Raw genomic sequence first — 21,694 nt, 5'->3', positions numbered from 1 at the left:
TCTGCGCTGACTGCTGAGAGCCTGGAGCCTGTTTCAGATTCTGTGTCTCCCTCTCTCTTTTGGCCCCTCCCCCACTCAAGCTCTGTCTCCGTCTCTTTCAAAAATAAATAAACATTAAAAAAAATTTTTTTAAAGAAAAAAAGAAAAGAAACAGGGTGTCTGAGTAGCCTGTATTTTTGCTGATTTTCTATTTGATAAATTGAAACTTTTGCAATTTTGTAAGACATATGGGCTGAGAATTAAGTTCTTTTCAACAGTGTGGGAAATACTGCATACACCATAATGTCCTAATTCTCACACAGGCTGCACATGGCCAAGTATAAATGAGGTTGGATGCTCAGCCTGAGAAAGATGATCCATTCCCTGAGCTCCCTTTGAGCTGGGATGTTAACAGGCCATTCCTAGATTTCTTTGGCCACGAGACCCTGAGCCAAAGGGACTTCCTGTTGTTGAACATGGCTTTATTCCCCAAAGTTGCTTTGGTGAATGTCCAGCTCCTTAGCTCCCATGGGGCACTGGAGAGAAATTCAGAATGAAAGTTGCTTTTAGTTTTGGTAGTTTCATTATTTCAAGATCGATTACTTTAATAATGAAATTTGCATTAGTACTTTAATGGACTTTATACTTTTTATCATGACCTGGCTGTATTCGAGAAAATTTAGAATTACAATATTATTCTTGGGTCAGCAACAGACCTATGTACAGCCATGCAAAAACAGGGGAAGAAATTAAGCCATATATATGTAAAGGCATAAATATAACTTTTATAATCAGGAAATAATATTAAAACAACAACAACACATGTAATTACTTACGGTAAGATGGGATCACGTTTATGTACAGGATTCCCTGTAGCCAACTTCCGAATGCACACATCTCTTACTTTACCTTATTACTTCTGCTAACCATAGTCCAAAGTCGTGCTGTTCTTTATTTGCACAAAGTTTTGGACAAGTGGGCTGTAACCACTGGCCATGTTTGTCTATAATCTTTACCGTCCTTCTTTCCCTGGAAACAGATACATATGCAAATTTGCTTAGCAACTCAAGCCAGTTGATGAAGGTAAAGGTATAAGTTTACCGCTACACGCTATCCTGTCTGCTATTTCGTTACGTACATGGACCAATTTAGGTTGGTTCTTGTCTTTATTTGTCGTTTGATTTTTAATTTTCGAAAATTGTGTGGTGAGCACCCTTATTTACACATCCTTCGTTTGCTCAATTATTTCCTTCAATATGCTTTTTAAAGTGGGATTAATGTGTCAAAACTTGTGTAAATTTTTAAAGCTATTGACACTTATGACCAGAATGATTGAAATAATTTAAATTTCTATCAAAACAATTCTTCTAGCATTAATATTTTTAATTACATTTAAATTATGGAATCTTTCAAAAATAAACATTAAAAAAATTTTAAAAAGGGGGGGCATCTGGGTGGCTCAGTCGTTAAGTTTCAGACTTCGGCTCAGGTCATGATCTCATGGTTTGTGGGTTCAAGCCCCTGTGTCAGGCTCTGTGTTGACAGCTCAGAGCCTGGAGCCTACTTTGGATTCTGTCTCCCTGTCTCTCTGCCCTTCCCCCACTCGCACTCTGTATCTCTCTCAAAAATAAATAAACATTAAAAAATTAATTACGGAGTCTTTAACAAGGAGTTATGAATAAAGAGACCATATAATTTATGATCTAAACTTTTTGGCCTTTGTCAAACCTTTGGGAATGAAAGGAGGGGCTATTATAGCCGCACCAAGATAATGCACATAAACCAGGACTTATCTGGAAAAAACTCGCATATAATCTTCTACTAACGAATCATAATAATAACACAAATACCCATGCACCCACTCACAGTTAAAGAGCTAGAATATGACCTCTGTATCCTGCTGCGTGTTCTTTCCTTATCTACCCACTCTTCTGAATTTTGTGTTTATCATTCTAATGATTTTAAAAATATTATTTAATGAAGAAAATGTATGTATTCCTTAAACTCTCTATTGTTTAGTTTTGCTTGTTTCTGTGCTTTGTAAAAATGGTATCATTCTAATTGTCACCTTTTGCAATTTGATTTTTCACACAATACTATATTTCTAAGATTTATCTAAGTTGTCCATGTGGCAGTAGTTTATTCATTTTTATAGCTATATAATAGTGAACATTTGCCCATTTTTTGTTGATGGGTTTCACGGTTCTTTCGAGGTCTTTTTTGCCATTATAAACTACGCTCTATAAATGTTTTGTTCTGTATGTCTCTGAATGACAGATCTTAGAGTGTCCCTGTTTATATCTCCAGCAGCAGAATTGTTGAATCCTATGATAAACAAATCTTCACCTTTCCCAGAGAATAGAAAATTGTTGACAAAGATTTCATATCCTATTTTTTCCCACAACCTCAATTTAACTTTAGCATTATCGAAGATTGTTTCCCCGTCCTTACCAAGGTATAAGTGACAAATAAAAATTTTATACGTTAATGTTTTGATATACATTGTGAAATCATTGCCACAAAAGAGAAACTTTACTTTCTGGTTTATTCATTTCTGCTTTCATATTTATTATTGCCTTTCTCCTGCCTTTTCTTAGGTTTATTCTTTCCAAACTTCTCCACTTGCTTGCTTAGCTCATCCTTTTCTCAACCCTCTTTTCTAAGTATTTATATCCTTTCCTTCTAGTTATTATTTTACTTGCAATCTACACAATCAGATATGAAACATTTTCAGTATTGTTAGGTTCTAGCTATTTTTAACTTTCACTGTAATTTTTTATTTGACTTCTGAGTTACTTAGAAATGTGTTTTTAAGTTTCCAAACATAAGGGCACTACATGTATTTTTTTGTTACTGTCATCTGATTCGATTGCACTGTGTCAAAAAATGTGATCTGTATGTCAGCCATTCTTTGAATTTTTTGAGAGTTACTTCATGGCCCAGATGTAGTTGTTGTTGTTGTTGTTTTCTTTTTTTTCTTTTTTGTAAATATTGCACACATGCTTGAGAACTTGAGAATAGCTCTTTTTTAATTGCTGGGCGAAGAGTTCTTTTTAAGTTCGATAGATCAATATGTTTCCAATCTTCCCTGTCTTTAATTTTTAAAAATCTCCTGTAATGATGGTGGATCTGATGGTTTTTCCCATCTTGCACTCCAGGCATCTGGGGTGCAAATTGTGTGCTCTGTGGCAGGGGGGAGGATAGGAGCTTCCAAGTTCTGATGGTGACCACGTTGGAGGAAGGGCAGCACCCTGAGGAATATCAGAGCTGAGCTCTCCTTCTCTTTGGATTGGCAGAGTAGGTTACCTCCTGATCAAGGCAAGGTCCACAACCCTCTCACTCACAGGCTGGGCTGTCTCAGCCCGGGTGTGAGCTAAGCAAGTAAACTGATCCTTTATTCAGCAAGCATCACTGAGACCTTGTGCTGTGTCCATCACCGGACTAGGTGATCTGGCCCCTGCCTTCACAGGCTCCTGGTCCAGGGGGGTTATCCCAACCGCCATGACAGGAGCAGACTCAGGTTCAGAATGAGGCATTTGTTACAAGAGCATGGGGTGGGGTACCCACTCTGGTGGGGTGGGGGGCATCACACCCCACTGAGATCCCCTTCATAACCAGGTGCACTGGCTAGGTGTCAGGTCTTTTTTTACGGATTCTAGCTTATGGGACAGTTGAGTGTCTGTATTTCCTACTTCTCCATGCAAGTAGGTAGCAGACACTGACTTTTCCGGTCTCAGGAGATTGTGGCAGTGTAAAAAGCAGAAGTTGCCACAGGAACTTCCTGTCTTGGTATATACATGAGAGGTTGAGTCCTGGAAGCACTCTCAAGAAGTATTTTAGAGGTGAAGTTACATACCAACATCTGGTTTGACCTACCCACATGTAAAAAACATTTTAAAATTAGTACCAACATTTACAAATATGATTTCACAAAACATGGACCTCTTTGTGCACCGGGAAACCAAGGCCTGCTTGCAGCTCCCCTGATGCATCTCCTGCAGTCCCCCAGCCCCTGCCTATGACTTACCATGTCTACACTGGCATGGCCTTACAGTTTGCTTAGGAAGTGAAATATTTCTTCCACCAACATCTCCATTAAGCAGGATGAAAGTTTTAAAAGTTCACACGTCTCATGGAGCACCTGGGTGGTTCAGTCAGTTCAGCATGGGACTCTTGATCTCAGCTCAGGTCTTTTTTTTTTTTTTAATTACTGTTTTTTATTTATTTTTGAGACAGAGAGAGACAGAGTGTGGTGGGGGGGGGGCGTGGAAAGGCAGAGAGAGAGGGAGACACGGAATCCGAAGCAGGCTCCAGGCTCTGAGCTGACAGCACAGAGCCCGAGGCGGGGCTCGAACCCATGAACCATGAGATCATGACCTGAGCCGAAGTCGATGCTTAACCGACTGAGCCACCCAGGTGCCCCTCAGCTCAGGTCTTGATCTCAGGGTTGTGAGTTCCAGCCCCACGGTGGGCTCCTTGCTGGGCATAAAGCCTACTTAAAAAATAATAATAATAAAAAAAGTACACACGTTTCAGGAGAAGCCAGAGGGAGTATGTTTCCTGGCATCGGTGAAGACTGACCCAAAGTGTTTGGTATGAAATAAAGTGTGCCTGGATAGAGGGACGGAACCTTAAGGCACCAAAGCGAAGAAAACTGCTTTTTCCGGTGAACGGCCCGCCCTGCTCATGTCCATCGTTTATGTGAGACTCAGAAGGACAAAAGTGCCCCGTGAGTTAGCTGTTTTAGGGATTTGGCAGAGGAAGCTTGAGAATGACAAAGAGGTTAACTGCTGTCTGCCCCTTTGGAAGGGGCTCAACAGTTGTCATTAAGGGGCTTTGCATCTTGGAAAGTGAGATATCTCGCATATTCGAGCTGGAGGCTTGCACAGTCAAGCAGGTGTCAAGGAGATGTATGGAAACACATGGCCCCAAGTCTGCTGGTGGAGCCTGTGTTGACAACCAAGGGTCTTCCAGCGTTGGGTGCTTACCGTGGGCTCTGTGAACGTGGATGGGGAAAACATCACATCTCAGGCCCCTACCCTCTCATGGAAACGTAACGGTCCTTTCCAACGTGAGGATAGCCAATAAACCACAGTGATATTACTGCATGGGTGCCTTCACTGCTGGTAGGAACTGCAGATATTTTCATCCATATATTTTTTTAATTTTTTGATGTTTATTTATTTTTGAGGCAGAGGGAGACAGAGTGCGAGTGGGGGAGGGGCAGAGAGAGAGGGAGACACAGAATCTGAAACAGGCTCCAGCCTCTGAGCTGTCAGCACAGAGCCCGATGCGGGGCTCAAACCCATGAACCGTGAGATCATGACCTGGGCCGAAGGTGGTCGCTTAACCAACTGAGCCACCCAGGCGCCCCTATTTTCATCCGCATTTTAGCTGGTGCAGATAGCTCTAAATATCCTTTACCTTTGTCCTGATGTCAGGATGGTGGTAGTTACTGCGCCTGAGCTAGACCTTGCTGTTGACTGTGCAGATAAAGAAGCACCTGCATTTCCATATCATAAGTCTTTTTTATAAGTATTTCGATATTGGATAAATATTTGGATTCAGCATAACTGGTTTCTTTTATGATCCTAGCTACTTTATTTTGGACATCAAAAATGGTATTCTGAGAAGAGAGTCATAGGCCTCCCCAGACTCAGAGGTGTCGTCCCTGACCCAAAGCCGCGGGGGTTTCTGCAGGACCCGGACATCCAAGTTGACCAACTTTGCCCACACCCCCCTCCCAGACTTATCGGCCTGGGTCTGTGGGCAAGATTCTGCACCCAGGTGCCCTTCTGTTCCTGTGCTGTGTGTGTGTGTGGTGGGGGGGCAGATCACAGGAGATAGTGTTGGGTGATAGTGTTGGTTTTTTTAAAGTCGTCTTTAGTTCTTAAAAAGGCAACAAAGTACCCCAGCGTGCCTCAGTGAGCCCTCACCGTGGGCTTGCTCCCTTCCACCGACTGACAGGGCAAAGGCAACACGCACTTCCCTCAGCCCTGCCCTTCGACAGAGCTGAGAGGAACTGAGCAGCCTCCCCACTGCCGCCGTGGCGGCAGCTTCCGCCTTGTCTGTCACGCGGAATGTGGCTTCTGTCCCTCACAGCCTTGGGTCAGACAGCCACAGTGCTTGCTCAGAGGGGAGCCAGGAGCAGAAAGCCAGCATGGGCTCTGGGGCCAGCATGCTGAGAGCCCTCCTCCTTCTCCTAGGTGAGTGAGGAATGCAGAGACAGGGTGGACGTGACTCGTCCATGGCAGGGGTGCCTCAATGAGTGGGAAACTGGGGGAGCATTAGCTCACTGGGGCTCAGTCCCTGAAGCACAGATGAGTCCCTTTGAATAGACAGCTTTTCTCAGTTTGAGACACAAGGCAGTGAAAATGATTTTTGTTTGTTTCCTTCCAGCTGCAACTTACAAAGGCTTCTTCTGGGCCAGAGGGGAACAGGAAAGGGTCATGTGGTAGAAAGAGCTTTGGGCTTGGGACTTAGACCAACCTGGCTTTAAATCATGGCTCCATTGGTACCAAACGGCAGCAAGCTTCTTAGACTCTCTCTCAGTTTCTGAACCAGTAAAATGGGGGGTAATAATGCCTAGCTTCCAGAATTGTATGAAAATTAAGCTCCATTTAATTAAGTCAAACCGAAATAATTACATAAAATGAGAAAATGTGGGGATGTAGGTGCTTCTTTATAGTCAGTGGTGAATCAGTCTTATTAGGGAGCGGAGTAGGCTCTTAGTCACCCAGAAGTATCCTGGTTTTTTTAAAGTCATCTTTAGTTCTGTGCATCAAAAGCAGGAAGAAGGGAGAAAGGCAGGGACTAATGGAAAAGTAGGGCCAGATACAGAGGGAGAGATAGAAGACCAGAGAAGCAGACAGGGAGGAAAAAAACAAGAGAGACAGGGACGGAAGCATAGAATGATGATTAGACATGAGATATGTGTAGACAGAGACAGGGTTGAAAGAGCCATGTGATTTTGCAAAATTCCCTTTGACATTAACTGTTATCTCTTAAAAAGGCAACAAAATAGTCCCTCGTCTCCACAAAGATGCTGTTTCTCAGAACTTGCACTGGGTCAAAACTCAAAGGCAAGCAGCCTGTCTTTGGATCTAATCTTCTGTCGGGGAAGCAACAGTCTGTATCCTGGACATGGGCAGTGTTATTCCCACGTCCCTGAAGCCTGCACTCAGCCTGGGAGCGAACACAGACTTTGGCTTTCTGGGAGCTAGCCTGTCAGAGAGCCTCAGCATCTATCAGTTTACACATGGAAATGGGCACATGTAACGAGTGGCAGTGGCACTGAGGGGGTGGCTAGAATCAACAATCGAGAACTCAGAGTGTATAGGGCAGAAAATGCAAAGTGTGCTCCGTAAAGCGGCAGAAGGTGGCAGATGTTCTAACCCGTGTCTGCTTTTGACCTTACCTAGATATGCAAACCAGTGGGTCCTGGGGGAAGGGAGAGGAAGTTAAATTTAAGAAATCCAATGGAAAAAATGTGTGTATTATACAAACAGGCAGCTTGCTGAAGAAATCCAAACAAACACTAGACCTTGAAAATGCTGAAGGTCGCAAATAGTAAAACAAATAGCAACATTTAACATTTTGAGTGGACTCGATAGGCTGCATACTCCCCTAAACACTCCAGTTAGCTCATTCCATCCCTACGACAGATTTATGAAAGAGGTCCCACCATGATCTGCACTTTATGGAAGGGGTTTTAATTCGTTGGCCGAGACATCACAGCCGGTTAGTGTTTTCACATATTATTAGTAGAGAAAGTAGCGTTTTGGAGTGTGTATCTAGCTCTACACCTGCTGAATGTTAATCTTTTTCTGCTATTTACCAGTCCCGGGATGTGAACGGGCTGTTGATCCTTTCTGCTCAGTTTTCTCATCTGTAAATTGGGGATAATGATTGTCCCAATCTCATAGGGCTATTGAGGGAACCCAAGTCTGTTACCACATTTAAAGCATGTACCTGGTATCTGCCATGGGGTGAGTACTCACTGTTGGATATTTGGAACACTACTTGAACCGATTTTCTCAGAAGGCAATTTGACAATACGTAGCAAAGTGTAAGCTGTTCACAATCTTTTATCTGGAAATTCCACCTTCAGGTACTTATCCTGATGAAATAATAGGATAAAACCTCCCCAAAATATTTAATGGGGTGCTCTTCAGCACTGCTGACCCCAGTGGAAACCAGAAACAAGTGATTTTCAGTTGGAATCTGGCTAAATCAATTATACTTGAATGTTTCTAATGATATCCAATATGTTTACATAAAAGACATAATTTCCTCGGAACTGACATGGACAGAGGAGAAGTGACAAAGTGACAGTTACAGAGTTATCGTTAGATAGTTATATTTTGCAATATGTTTGCTTGCCTCTCCAAAAATTGGCTGGAAGTAAATACAGCAAATTGTTAATTGTTTCCTTTTACTCTTTCTAGGAAATAGGATAAGGAGGCATCTTTTAGTTTCTTTGGATTGAAATTTTTCATAATGATCTTATATATACTCTTAATACCAAATAAATTTCTGTGCAACAAAAAATAGCATGATAGCCTGTTGAAAGTTGTAAGAAATAGTGGAGACTTTATGAGAAGCTGGTGAAAGAGATCTTGAGGATTACTGAGTGACATCCTGTAACTGAGGGCAGGTGACTGACCAGGCTGGCCACCCCAGGATGTGTGGGAGAGCTGTGTGTGAGGACTTCTGGGGACATGGTAGGCATCTCTGCCTGTACACTCCAAGGCTTGCATGACTCCAAGGTCAAGGCTTGCATGATCCACTATTCTCCGCCCCCTCCCCCCCAAGAGTAGCTGCAGAGTTTTGGGAAAACCAATTTTCAAGTATTCTAAAACTATTTTTAAAACTGAGATCCATGTAATGAACATATGGACTCAACACCTTGAATTACACATTAAAAACCTCAGCTGGTTGTTTTCGATACATGGATTTGAAGGGAGATAGGTAAATCAACGCATCCATCAGAGAAACGGAATGTCACAAATGGAGTTAATGCCCTTTAGGCTCCCCTCCTCTGTCTGGTTTTCCTCTCTCCTCCAGAGGAAACAGCACCTCTGTACTTCCTTCCTGTGCTGCTTTCTAGGTGTTCAACTTGTGACCTGAATGTCACCACAGCATACTCAACTTGCTGCCTTAGCTCCCCATTCTGATCACATACATCTGTTTCAACTGCCCACTGGATTCTGATGCAACACTGTATCATAATTTAGTCATACATTCTGGTACTGACAGATTTGGGTTGTTTGTAACTTTTTGCCTCCGTAGTCGATGCTGCAATGGGCCTTTCCATCTTCTAGAACCCTCATTCTTCTGGGAGACAGTCTGGGAGAGGTGTCATTGTCATGGGGATGCGCGATTCTCCCTTTATTGGATATTGCCAGATTGCTCTCCGTTAGTGAGATCTGGACATCTCTGTCCCTCTACAGATTTAGTAAGATTCAGTATTGTCAGACTTTTCATTTTTTTGCCTATCAGAGTTGTAAAATACTATCTCCAAGTTTTTAGGTTACATGTTCCTGATCACTAGTGAGATTATGTAATGTATGTTTACCAGAGAGCCAGGATTCTTTGTTCTGTAAATTTCTTGTTATTTTTCTTTCGTTATTGGTCTTTTACATATTTTTCACAAATATGCTGTCTCAGTATATTGCTTATCTTTAATTTTGGTGGCGCACTTTGCTCTGCGGAAGTCTCTAAATGTGATACGATCACATTTATCATTCTTTGACTTTTGGTGTGTTTGGTTTTTCTGTCTTGTCTAAGAATTTGGCCTTTTTTTTTTTTTTTTTTTTTTTTTTGAAGCAGTTGTTTTTTTCACAATTGGACTTTTAATTTGTTTGGAATTTATTTTGTGTGTGGCCTAAACAAAGGATCCAGTTTTACTTTTTGGGGGGTATAAAACATCCATTGTCTCAATATCATTTATTTAACAATCTTTTCTTTCTCTCCTGCTTTGCCATGCTTCTATTTTACACCCATTTAATGAGTGAACTGTTAATGGGATTCCTATTCTGTGCCACGTTTTGCATCTGTCTGTGTTGAGTCATGTCACACTGTTTGATTTACTGTAGCTTATGAATCTTGGTAACTTGTAGGTAAGATCCCTTCTCCTCCTTCTCCTTCATCTGTTTCCCCTCCTTCTCCCCCCTCCCCCTCCTTTTTCTCCCTTTCCCTCTCCCTGGCCCTTTCCCCCTCCTTCTTTGGCATTAAGCTCAGCTCTTACTATGTCTTCTCCCTTGCATGTAGAATGCTTTTCTGGAAAGCATCATAACGACCCACTTCCTGAAAGCTGATTCTGAGCATGGTGCCTCGCCCAGCACTGCTATGTAGGTTTCATTTGTTTCTCACAAATAGCCCACAAAGCAGATGCTCTTATCAGCATGCCTATTTCACAGATGAGGAAACTGAGGCTCAGAGTGATAAAGTAGCTTACCAGAGGTCACCACAGCAGGTGAGTGGGACTGCTGGAATTCAAATGCAAATATTTTGATGCCAAAAAGCTGTATTTTTAGCTCTAATACCAAACTGCCTCCCAGCTGAGAATAGAAAGTAGGAGTGTCATCATGGAAAACTGACATGACTTTTAAAACTGTTCTTTCAGTCTTCTATTTCAAGATAGTTTCAAACTTAAAGAAAAGTTGTAAGAATAAATCATACAAAGAACACCTATATGATTTGCTGACTTCTTAATCAAATTACGATTTGCTTTATCTTATGTGCTGTCTATAGAGAGATATGTTTATATAAAACAAATATATATTATATATGTTTATGTGTGTATATATATACACACACATATATATGTATATACGCACACGCACACACAGACACACAGACACACAGACACACACACACACACACACACATATATATATTTAGAGAGAGACAGATCTTTTTTTCAGAGCCATTTGAGAGTAAGTTGTATATATCATATTTTTTTTAACTTCTAAATACATCAGTGTGTATTTCTTTTTTTTTTTTTTTATGTTTTATTTATTTTTGAGAGAGAGAAAATGCGAGCAGGGGAGAGACAGAAAGAGAAGGAGACACAGAATCCGAGGCAGGCTCTAGGCTTTGAGCTGTCTGCCCAGAGCCCGATGTGGGGCTGGAACCCAGGAACTGTGAGATCATGACCTGAGCCAAGGTCTGACGTCCAACGGACTGAGCCACCCAGGCACCCTGTCAGTGTGTATTTCTTAAGAATAGAGACCATCTCTTGCATAACCACAGCATAGTTATCAAGGACAGGAAAGTTAACATTGACACAGTCCTTTCAAGACCTCAGTTCAGTATTTCAGTACACCCACCAATGCCCTTTGTAGCTTTCACTGAACTCAGCAAAGGACCCAGTGGAGGGGAAAGGTGTTACATTTGGTAACCTTGTTTCTTTAGCCTTCTTTATCTGGAACATCGGCACAACCTTTCTCTTTTATGGTTGATATTTTAGAAGCTTCCATCTCCTTTTTTTTCATAGAACATTCCTCATTTTTGAGTTTGCCTGATAGTCTAATGATTTCAGTTATCCATTTCGTGCTAGAAAAAGCATAACTGCTCTTGGGTCCTTCTCAGGGTTTTGCATTTGGAAGCATTAAGATACCTATTTGAGAAAGGCTCATGTACATAATAATAAAAGACTTACAACTAGATTTTGGATTATGTTTGTCACAATTCTAAATAAATTATTTGCCACTTAATTACTAACTGATCCATATTGTTAAATTTTGCTAAAATATTGTTCTAAGAATAGCTATTGATAAGATCTGGTGAAATTTCTAAGGCATTTTCTCAGAGGTTTGCACCTTCCTCTTTAAAAGGCTGCCATATAAAATATTCCTATGGTCTCCAATTCCAACCAAAACGTCAGCCATCTGTCTCTGTTTTAATTCTGTTGGAAAGCACCCGCTGAAATCTATGTATTATTATAATCATGATAATAAAAGAAATACAATATCACTTTAATTATGTTCCAGTGGCTAAAACATTCTTCACTGAAAGAGCCAGAGTTATTGAAGAGAGCAGAGGCTTTCCCCCCCTTAATTTATAATGAAAAGATGGCAGAGGCCTGGGTAAAGAGAATTAAATTCGTTTTTATCTTACAAGTCAAAGTCATCACTTTATTCCTTGGCTCTTAGTCCCTGAGATCTTTGTAAAAATCTTTCCTGACAGCTTTTCCCCTGTTTCAGATTCCTGCCAACACAATGTTTCAGAGTCGAGCAGTGTGTGGATTCCAGGTCGAAAGAATTCTTCACTGCTGGGTTTCTTTTGCTGTGTAACAGTTTACAACAAATGTAACAAAAGAAAACAATACACTAGGGTCATTCAGAAAGGCAGCAGAAGGTGAAGGAAGAAGTCATGACCCCAGAAAGGCGAGGCAAAATGTCTTGATTGAGCAAGAATTCTCTGCATGACTTTTGCCCATTTTCTAACTGGTTTGCTTGGTTTTTCCTTTTCTATTGAATTTTAAGAGTTCTTAATTTGTCTGAACATGAGTCCTTCGTCAAACATGCAACCTGCAAATATTTTCTCCCAGTCTCTAGCTGATCTCTTCATCCTCTCCACAGAGTTCTTCACACAGCGAAAGTACTTAATTTTAAGTAAGTCTAATTTACTGATATTTTTTCTCTTATGGATCATGCTTTTGATATCACATTTGAGAAGCTTTCACCATGCACACCCTAAGTCTCCAAGACTTTATGTTTTCTTTTAAAAGTTGTCAACTAAAAAATAGAATAGAATAGAATAGAATAGAATAGAATAGAATAGAATGAAAATAAAAACAAAAATAAAAGCTTGATTCGGGGCCTCAGAATTGCAATTCAGGAAACACAGGTTTGGGCAGCAATCCAAATAGCTCCCCTCCAGGGGACAGAAGTCAAGGGTGTCTAAAGACAAAGGGAATGCTTATATGTTGTTTACAAAGAACTTCCATTGCTGTTGGCAATAGAAAAGTACTCTTGACTGAATATAATTGGTTACTAAGGCTATCGCTGAGCAATCTCTTACCATATATAGCAGGTGGGTAGGTGTTCAGGCTGAGTCCTTGCAATATTTGCAGCTTGGCCCAATTCAAAAGTTCATGGTTCTACCCGGTGAGGATGTACATAAGGCCCATCTCCTTCATGGCCTTCTGGTTCCCTTTAAAAATCCCTTGACATAAATCACCCCATTTCCACTTCACCTTTCACAAAGTTATATAGTTTTATATTTTATATTTAAATCTATGGACCATCCAGAGTTATTTGTGAATTTAGCTCAGGATGCTTAATTGGTGTTGTTATTGCTGCCTGTAGATATTCAATTGCCCCAGAACTATTGGTGGGAAAAACAATCCTTCCTCTGTTGCATTGATTTTGCTCCCTTGTCAGAAATCGGTTGATCATACTTCTATGGACTATTTCTGGGTCGTATTTTCTTTTCCATTGGTATATGCGTCTGTCCCTCTGCCAATACCACACAGTCTTGATTTCTGAAGGTGTATACGTTTCAAGATGGTAGAGTGGTCCCTCTTACTTTACCCTTACTTTTCAAAAAAAAGTTTTTTAGCAATTCTATTTCTTTTACCTTTCCATGTAAATTTTAGAATAATCTTATCTATTTCGACAAAAGAATCTTGCCAGGATTTTGATAGGAATTACATTAAATCTATAAATCAATTTGGGGAGATTGGACATTTTTATTATGTTGTGTTTTCCATGAATTCGGTTTGTATTTCCATTTGTTAAGGTTCTTTATTTCTCTCATTACTGTTGTGGATTTTTTTAAAAATGTTTATTTATTTATTTTGAGAGAGAGAGAGAGAGAGAGAGTGAGCTGGGGAGGGGCACAGAAAGACGGAGAGAAAGAGAAAATCCCAAGCAGGCTCTTTGCTGACATCAAGGAGCCTGACGTGGGGCCCAAACTCACTAACCATGAGATCATGACTTGAGTTGAAATCAAGAGTTGGACGCGTAGCCTGCTGAGCCACCCAGTCACCCCTGTTGTGGAATTTCTAGTATGTGAGACCTGTACATACATTATTAGACTTATACCTAAGTATTTTGGGGGGGAGTGATAGTAAGTTGTGTTGTATGTGAATTTGCTCTTTCTATGTGTAATTGTTGATATGTAGAAGTGTAATTGATTCATGTATGTCGATCTCGTATTCTGCCACTTTAACGAAATCTCTTATTAATTCTAGGTGTTAGTTTTTAGATCCCTTGCAAATCTGTATATAGATCAAGATCTGCAAATGGTCTTATTTCTGCCTTTCTGAATGGTATGCTTTTTGTTTCTGTTTCTTGCCTTATTGGACGGCCGGAACTTCCAGTCCTTTATTGAACAGGTGGGGTGATGGCAGATTGTTTGTTCTTGATGTTAGTGGGAAAGCATCTTGCTTCTCACTATTAAGTAAGATGTTACTTGCAGGGTGTTGTTTTGTTGTTGTTGTTTTTGTTGTTGTTGTTTTTTTTATAGTTTCTTAGTTAAGTTGAAGACGTTTCCTTCTCTTCCTAGTCTTCCAAATATTCTTTCATGAATGTCTGTAGAACTCTATCAAATACATTTCCCACATCGCTTGACATGATCATGTGATTTTATTCTTCAGTTTGTTAATATGGTGCATTACATTGGTGGATTTTGGAATATCCAACTAGCCTTGCATCCCTGAATAGACTCCATTTGGTCACGATGTATAGTTCCTTCATTTTGCTGAATTCTACTTGATAACATTTGGAAAGGCTGTTTGAATCTATATTCATGAGGGATACTGGTCTGTAGTTTTTTTTTTTTTTCCCCCGCACCATTTTTTCTCTGGTTTTAATGTTTAAGTAATGTTGTTTCATAAAATGAATTAGGAAGTGTTCCCTCCTCTTCTATTTTCTGGATGGGATTTGTGTATAAATGATGTAAGTGTTTCTTTAAATGTTTGCTAGGATTCTCCCCTGAAACTGTCTGGGCCTGCAGATTTCTTTTTGGGGGGTTGCAGATTGTGAATTCAATTTCCTTAATAGTTACAGGGCTGTTCACAGTATCTGTTTCATATTGGGTGAGTTGTGACAGCTTGTACTTTTTGAGGAATTAGTCCATTTTATCTAAGTCACCTAGTTTTTGTGTGTAGAGTTGTTCACAATATTTCCTTACTATCCTTCTGATGTCTACATGGTCTGCGGTGATATCCCTGTTTAACTTCTGATACCGGTAATTAGTGTCATCCCTCCTTTTTCCTTTGTCAGCCTTGCTGGAGGTTTGTCAGTTTGTCAAAGAACTGTTTTTGGTTTTTTTTTTCCCCCATTGATTTTCTCTATTATTTTTCTGTTTTCAATTTCACTGATCTATTTTTCTAAAATTTTTTTTTAGTGTTTATATTTGAGAGAGAGAGACAGACAGACAGAGCGTGAGCAGGGGAGGAACAGAGAGAGGGGAAGACACAGAATCCGAAGCAGGCTCCAGGCTCTGAGCTATCAGCACAGAGTCTGATGTGGGGCTCGAACTAGTGAACTGTGAGATCATGACTTGAGTCAAAATCAGACATTTGACTGAGCCACCCAGGTGCTCCTCAATCTCATTGATTTCTGCTCTTATCTTTATTATTTACTTCCTTCTGCTTCTTCTAGCTTTATTTTGATGTTCTTCTGGTTTCTTCAAGTGGGATATTAGATTATTGTTTGAAGACTTTTCCTCTTTTCTCATGTAAACATTTATAATATAAATTGCCCTCTCAGCACTGATTTAGCTGCAACTTACAAGCCCTGATATGTGTGTCTTCATTTTCATTTGATAAATAAATATTTTTTTAATGTTTATTTATTGTTGAGAGTGAGAGAGAGACAGAGCATGAGCAGGGGAGGGGCAGACAGAGAGGGAGACACAGAATATGAAGCAGGCTCCAGGTTCTGAGCTATCAGCACAGAACCCAACGCAGGGCTTGAACTCACAAACCGTGAGATCATGACCTGAGCCGAAGCCGGACGCTCAACCGACTGAGCCACCCAGTCGCCCTGGTAAATAAATATTTTGATTTCCCTTGGGACTTGCTTTTTGACCCATGAATTATTTAAAGTATTGTTGGTTTCCAAGCATTTGGAAAATTTCCTGTTATCTTGCTACTGTCAATTTCTAGTTGAGTTCATTGTGATCACACTTTGTATCATTTAAATTATTCTAATTTAGTTGAGGTTTGATGGAGAATATAGTCTAGATGTCTTGGTATATCTTACATAAGGGCTTGAAAGAATGCCTATTCTGCTGGTGTTGGGTTCTATTGTTTGATAGTGTCGTTGAATTCTTTTCACATCATCATTAATTTTTTGTCTAGTTGTTCTACCACTTGTTGAGAGAGGGTTATCGAAGCCTTGATTGATTGATTTTTAATGTTTATTTTTAAGAGAGAGAGAGAGAGAGGGAGAGAGAGAGAGAGAGACAGAGTGTGAGCAGGGGAGGGGCAGAGAGAGAGGGAGATTCAGAATCCGAAGCAGGCTCCAGGCTCTGAGCTGTCAGCACAGAGCCCGATGCGGGGCTCCGACCCACGAACCATGACATCATGACCTGAGCCGAAGCTGTATGCTCAACCAACTGAGCCACCCAGGTGCCCCGATCGAAGCCTTTAACTCTAATTGTGCCTCTGTCTATTTTTCCTTTCAGTGTTATAAGTTTTTGTTTCACATATTTTGTAGCTCTGCTGTTTGATTATAGATATTTAGGATTACTATGTCTATTTGGTGGATCGACTCTTTTATAATTATGTAATGTAATAAAATGTCATGTAATATCTCTGGCCCTAATAATTTCCTTTGCTCTGAAATTTATCTGATATTAATATAACTGATGCCTCTTTTCTTTTTGCTAATGCCTGCATTTCTTCTGCCATTCTTTTACTTTCAACCTATCTATATCATGTTTGGGGTGAGTTTCTTGTAGACAGAATATGGCTCAATCATTTTTTATTTAGACTTTCTGTTTTTAACTGGTATACATTTACAATTTACACTGTTATGCTATAGCCTTCAGTCTGCCACTTTACATTTCGATTTCTCCTTGTTCTCTTTGTTTCATTTCTCTTTTCCCTACCTTCCCATGTGTTACTGGAACATCTTTTAGAATTCTATTTGATTTGTCTGTAGTGTTTTCGAACATATTGCTTTTCATAGCCTTTTTAGTGGTTGCTGTAGGTATTACATTATGTATACATAACGTATCACCATCTATTGTTGTCAACATTTTCACAGTTCAAGTGAAAAGAGGCAATTGTGTCTCTGTCCCTTTCTTCAATATTTCCTCTACAGACACTGAGAACTATAATAGACATGTTATTTTTTAGCCTGAACTGTCACACATAATTTAGAAATCTTAGAGGAGAGTGAAAGTCTGTTTTATTGACTCATATTTTTAGCAGCTGTGGCAGCCACACTGTGACCTCAGGCCACATGCTGTGTCCAGCGGGGCTCCCAAGGTCCTCAGCCACTTTGCCTTCTTCTCTACACCTTTTAGGATTTTCTTATGTTTGTTTTCGTGTAACATCTAGGCTTTAAGCTATACTTAGTGAGAGGAATAGGGAAAAGTAAGCCTATTCTAGTTTGCATTCCAGAGATGGGGGCCTGAAATGAGTTTTTAAGAGGCCTGGCAGATGGGTGATTTGGAGGAAGCTCTTTGGGGAGGGGTCTGGGATACTTAACATCTCTCAAACATGCGGCACTGATCTAGGGGATCCTGAGGGGAGAAACATGCCTCATGGGGTAAGGGCGGTTGGGGTGACCTCAGCACAGTGCCTGCTGGGAATTGCCCGTGGTCCTTGCACCCTGGACGGAAGCTGGCCCGGCTGGCACACAGATCAGCAGACTTTTTCACTCACTTCCAAATTAAACCACTTGTGCTTCCTCCTTAAAGTCACTGTAAGCATCTCTGTCACATCCAGACCCTCATTTATCCTCCAGAATTGCTTGAACTGCTCCTTTTATTAAATTTGATTCCATTAAATAAGGGGCTAATGGTTCTCAGTAAGATGAACTGGCTTTCTCTCTCCTGCTCATCTGAACAAAACGGATGAGCAGCTGGGGAATTTCTGCCTGGAATCTGGCTGTACCCCCTCAGAAACCTAGGCAAACCTTTGGGCCGTGTTGTCAATGAGCTGCTGTCCAGGGGAAGAGGTGAAAGGTGTGGAGCTGGGCTCCTGGGCCACCGTGCTGTCCTGGGACACATGGACACTGGGGCTTTCTCTTTCATTAAGCAAATATTGATTTCTGTCAGGCTCTGCTGCAGTACAACGTCAGGCCACTATCTGAAGGAACTGACAGTCTATAGGAAGGACAGTCGCAATGTGGTATGTTAAGTGCTGAGATGAAGGAAACATGGAGGAAACCAGAGAAGAAGCCTCTGATCCAAACTGGGGTGTTGGGAGGCTTTCCTGGAGGAGGAGACTTACTGAGTGAGAGTTGATCGTGTACGTGCCTGCCTGGCTAAAATCCTTTAACAGATTCCCCCTGCTGCCAGGACAGGCCCAAGCGTTTACTGTGTCCACAGGCCCTCCTCAGCCCCATCACGTGAGTCACCCTGTGCTTTTGCCCCCCAGCCCCATGGGATATCTGTCAAGTTCCGCTCTTGAAGCCTCCTCATGAGTCACCTGCTCTGTGTGGGATTCGTGCTGCTGCTCCTAGAGCCCCGGAGATGCTCCCTCACAGATCTCCTCACAATCCTAATCGCATATCTGCCTTCCTATGTGCCTGTTTGGGATCTCGTTCCCCGCGGTGCTCTGACTTCTTTGGGGGCAAGGATCTGGTCTCTCCAGGCCACCGCCCAGCACATGCCCCGCACCAGCACTTGTTGGTGAGTTGATTGGTGCATGAGGCGAAACTTCAGCTTCCAGGAGCCAGTCTGCAGGAACTGGGTGCAGGAACGGGGTGCGGGAACCAATCTGGTTGGGACAGGAAGGATGGAGCTCTGAGAAGAGAGGGCAGCCCCTGCTGAGGCAGGAGGGGGAGGGCAGCTTGGCCTGGAGGGGAAAACTGGGTGAGGCTGAGCAGTGAGCACAGGCTAGTGGAGGAGGGCTTGGTGAGCCCCGGGGAGGAAGGTGAGGCTTATCTCGCAGGGCATTTGCTGCAGCTGGAGGAAGAGCCTGCCGGCTACGGTGCGGCGGGTGGGTCGGCTGTAGGCAACCGTCCTGGGAGAGAGAAGACAGGCTGGATTTGTCTCGGGCCACACCAGCAGGGTCTGCCGGCTTGTAGGCCACATTGCACGCCTCATACCCGCTTCCCCATTGGAAGCAGCATGTGACCTGAGGTGTTGGCGTCCGTCATGGCTTGTGGCTGGCCCATGACGAGCCTCATAGAAGACAATGTTGGCGGGAGCTGACCCAGAGAAGGCTCTGGAGGTACTCAGAGAACAGAGATTCCCCCATACCACGGATGAGCCCTACTCATTGAGCCACACATGACACGTTGAGAAACTGTCCAGCCTGTGTGCTGGTGTAAGTCCCTTTCCTGGAGCCAGGCTGACCCAGACTCAAACCCTAAGGCTCTCCTATTCAGTCATGTGGCCCTAAGATGACCCCTGACCTGCTGGGGCTTCCTGAAGAAATGAGGGCCATGGACCCCAGGAGTGAGGTCCCTGTCCCCACTCTGGCTGTAAAGGGCCCCCATATCACACATATATCCAGATACAAAGCCTTTTTTTTTTTCTTCTTGGTCTTATAAAGTGTTTTCAAAGTTCAGGAACTGGGTCAGCACACATTCATATGGGAGGGGGACTTGTGTGTGCACCAGGCGGCCCAAAGGGGGTTGTGGTGTGTACAGAGAGGAAACCTAGCCTTGTGGGGGCCTGGAAACCAGACGGCAAGGGAGGGGCTGCTTTTATTTCAGTGACCAACAGGCACTCCTTGGCGGATAACCAGGAAATCTCACTTCCTTCTTCCACTTGGCAAGCTAGTTTGGGAGGCATGCCTCAGTGCTGGCCAGAAGTCCAGGAAGGAAAGCAAGGTGTTGGGGAGGAGGCCGCTGGGAAGGCTGACTGGGCCAGGCCCTGTCATGAGTCCTGCAGGGTCCTGGCATTGCAGGAGGCCCGGGCCGGGCCCCACATCCTTCTGTTCTGCCCAGAAGACCAGCTAGCCTTCAGGCCCTCAGCAGGGAAGCGCTTTCCCCTGGGAAAGGTAACCCATGGGGAGTGGACAGCAGGACCCTCAGGAGCATGTGGGTTGGGCCATGCGTGGCTGGATCTTGAACTCTTAATTATTTAGACTTGTGGCATGCCCTCAGCCCTGCAAATTTTAAGGAGTTTTCTTGAAAAACAAATGCCCAGCACAGACCCTGGCACACAATAGGGCTCAGAGAACCTCTGTCCTGGTGGATGGAGGCAGGTGGTGTGGTATTGCTAAGCTCCTGTGGCTCCTGTGTTGCTTGGGTGTTGCTGTTTCTGCTGCAGTGTCATGGCCCTTTCCCCGTGGACCAGGCCAGCTGTCGTCCCACACCCCGCCCCCTGGGCACACGCTTCCCTCCGCCGGGTCCCTGAGGACTGCGGAGCAGAGCTTCTCAGAGGCTGAAGAGCACAGTATGAATATTGCATGAATAATAATAACCCCACCACTTAGCGGTTATGCAGCGTTTTCCCCGTCCACAATACTTTACCATCATTAATTAGTTATTCTGTGCTGCTTCCAGCCTCCCCGCGCTCTCTGAAAAGGCACTCTTGCAAACGGGACTTCTCTGGTCCGAAGCCCCAAGGTTGAGTGGGTGGGCGGTCCCCCACCTGGAATCATACAGCCTTCTGGAGGCTTCTGCTCGGCTCTCCCACTCCTGATAACGTTGATGGGGACGACAGTCTCCTTTCTGACCTGAGTTTCTGCCTAGAGCTGCTTTCTGGTACGCCCTGCCCCCCCCCCCCCCCCCCCCACCATCTCCCACAGCCTCTAGGAAAGTCGAGAACCCCATCTCAAGTGGGTGGCTGAGGGCCTGTGCAGGAAGGCTCCCTCCTGCACCTCGGTTGGTGCCCACACACCTTCAGGGGATCCCTGCAATGCCCTCTGTGTCGTTCGGCAGGCTTCCTGTGGTCAGCCCTGTTGCAGAGGGGCCACCGAGCTGGGAGTCAAATCACGCCTGGCCCAAGGCCACTGGCTGAGCAGTAGCAGAATGGAAACTCCGATTTTCTGGTTCCAAGTATCATTCCTTTCCACCCACCATGCATTCAGTCATATGAAGCTTTCGTGCTCCCACAGAGACATTCAAAGATGGACCAACCCCCTCAACCAGCATGTGTAGGGTTAGCTGGGTGTTCCCACAGTGGGCCCCCTGGGCCCGCCTTCCCCGGACAACACCACCCACCCCACCAGGGCAGCCTGAAGCTCCTCCTGGCTTCCAGCACTTCCGGCTCCTTCAGAGTTTCAGCAGCAACCCTGCCTGGTGTGATAGTGTTTGATGTCACCACTTGCTGGCCAGCATGGACTTGGGACACCCTGGGGGGCTTGCCCCTTTGGGAGTGCTTCTCATTCCTGGAGTGCCCTTGTCCTTGGTTCTACCTTGGGCCGAGGCCGGCTCCCGGCCTCCAATCCCTCCATTAGCCTGGAAAGGTATTGATCAGTTTGGTTTCTTTAGCTGAGTGTTTTAATCCCCGTGTGTGAATCTTTAAGAATTAATTAGCAAAGATTGCTCAGGAAAAACAAAGTAGGCACAAGTTTCGATACTGTCTGGTCACCCACCAGTATTATTTTCCTCTTAATTAGGATGCTATT

General features: G+C 43.2%; 1 protein-coding gene across 1 annotated transcript in view; it reads left to right on the top strand.

The window, feature by feature from the left end:
• The first annotated feature begins 5,867 nt into the window (after window positions 1-5,867).
• Window positions 5,868-21,694, top strand: part of TMEM273 (transmembrane protein 273) — a 34,561-nt gene continuing 18,734 nt past the window's right edge. Inside the window, exon 1 of the mRNA XM_049645350.1 lies at window positions 5,868-6,185. Coding sequence (XP_049501307.1) covers window positions 6,140-6,185 — 46 coding nt within the window. The 5' untranslated portion in view covers window positions 5,868-6,139. The remainder of the gene's footprint in view (window positions 6,186-21,694) is intronic.

The sequence above is a fragment of the Panthera uncia genome, chromosome D2 (assembly GCF_023721935.1).
Source record: "Panthera uncia isolate 11264 chromosome D2, Puncia_PCG_1.0, whole genome shotgun sequence".
NCBI lineage: Eukaryota > Metazoa > Chordata > Mammalia > Carnivora > Felidae > Panthera > Panthera uncia.
Note: the sequence above shows the minus strand (reverse complement) of the source record. Positions and strands in the feature narration are given on the sequence as shown.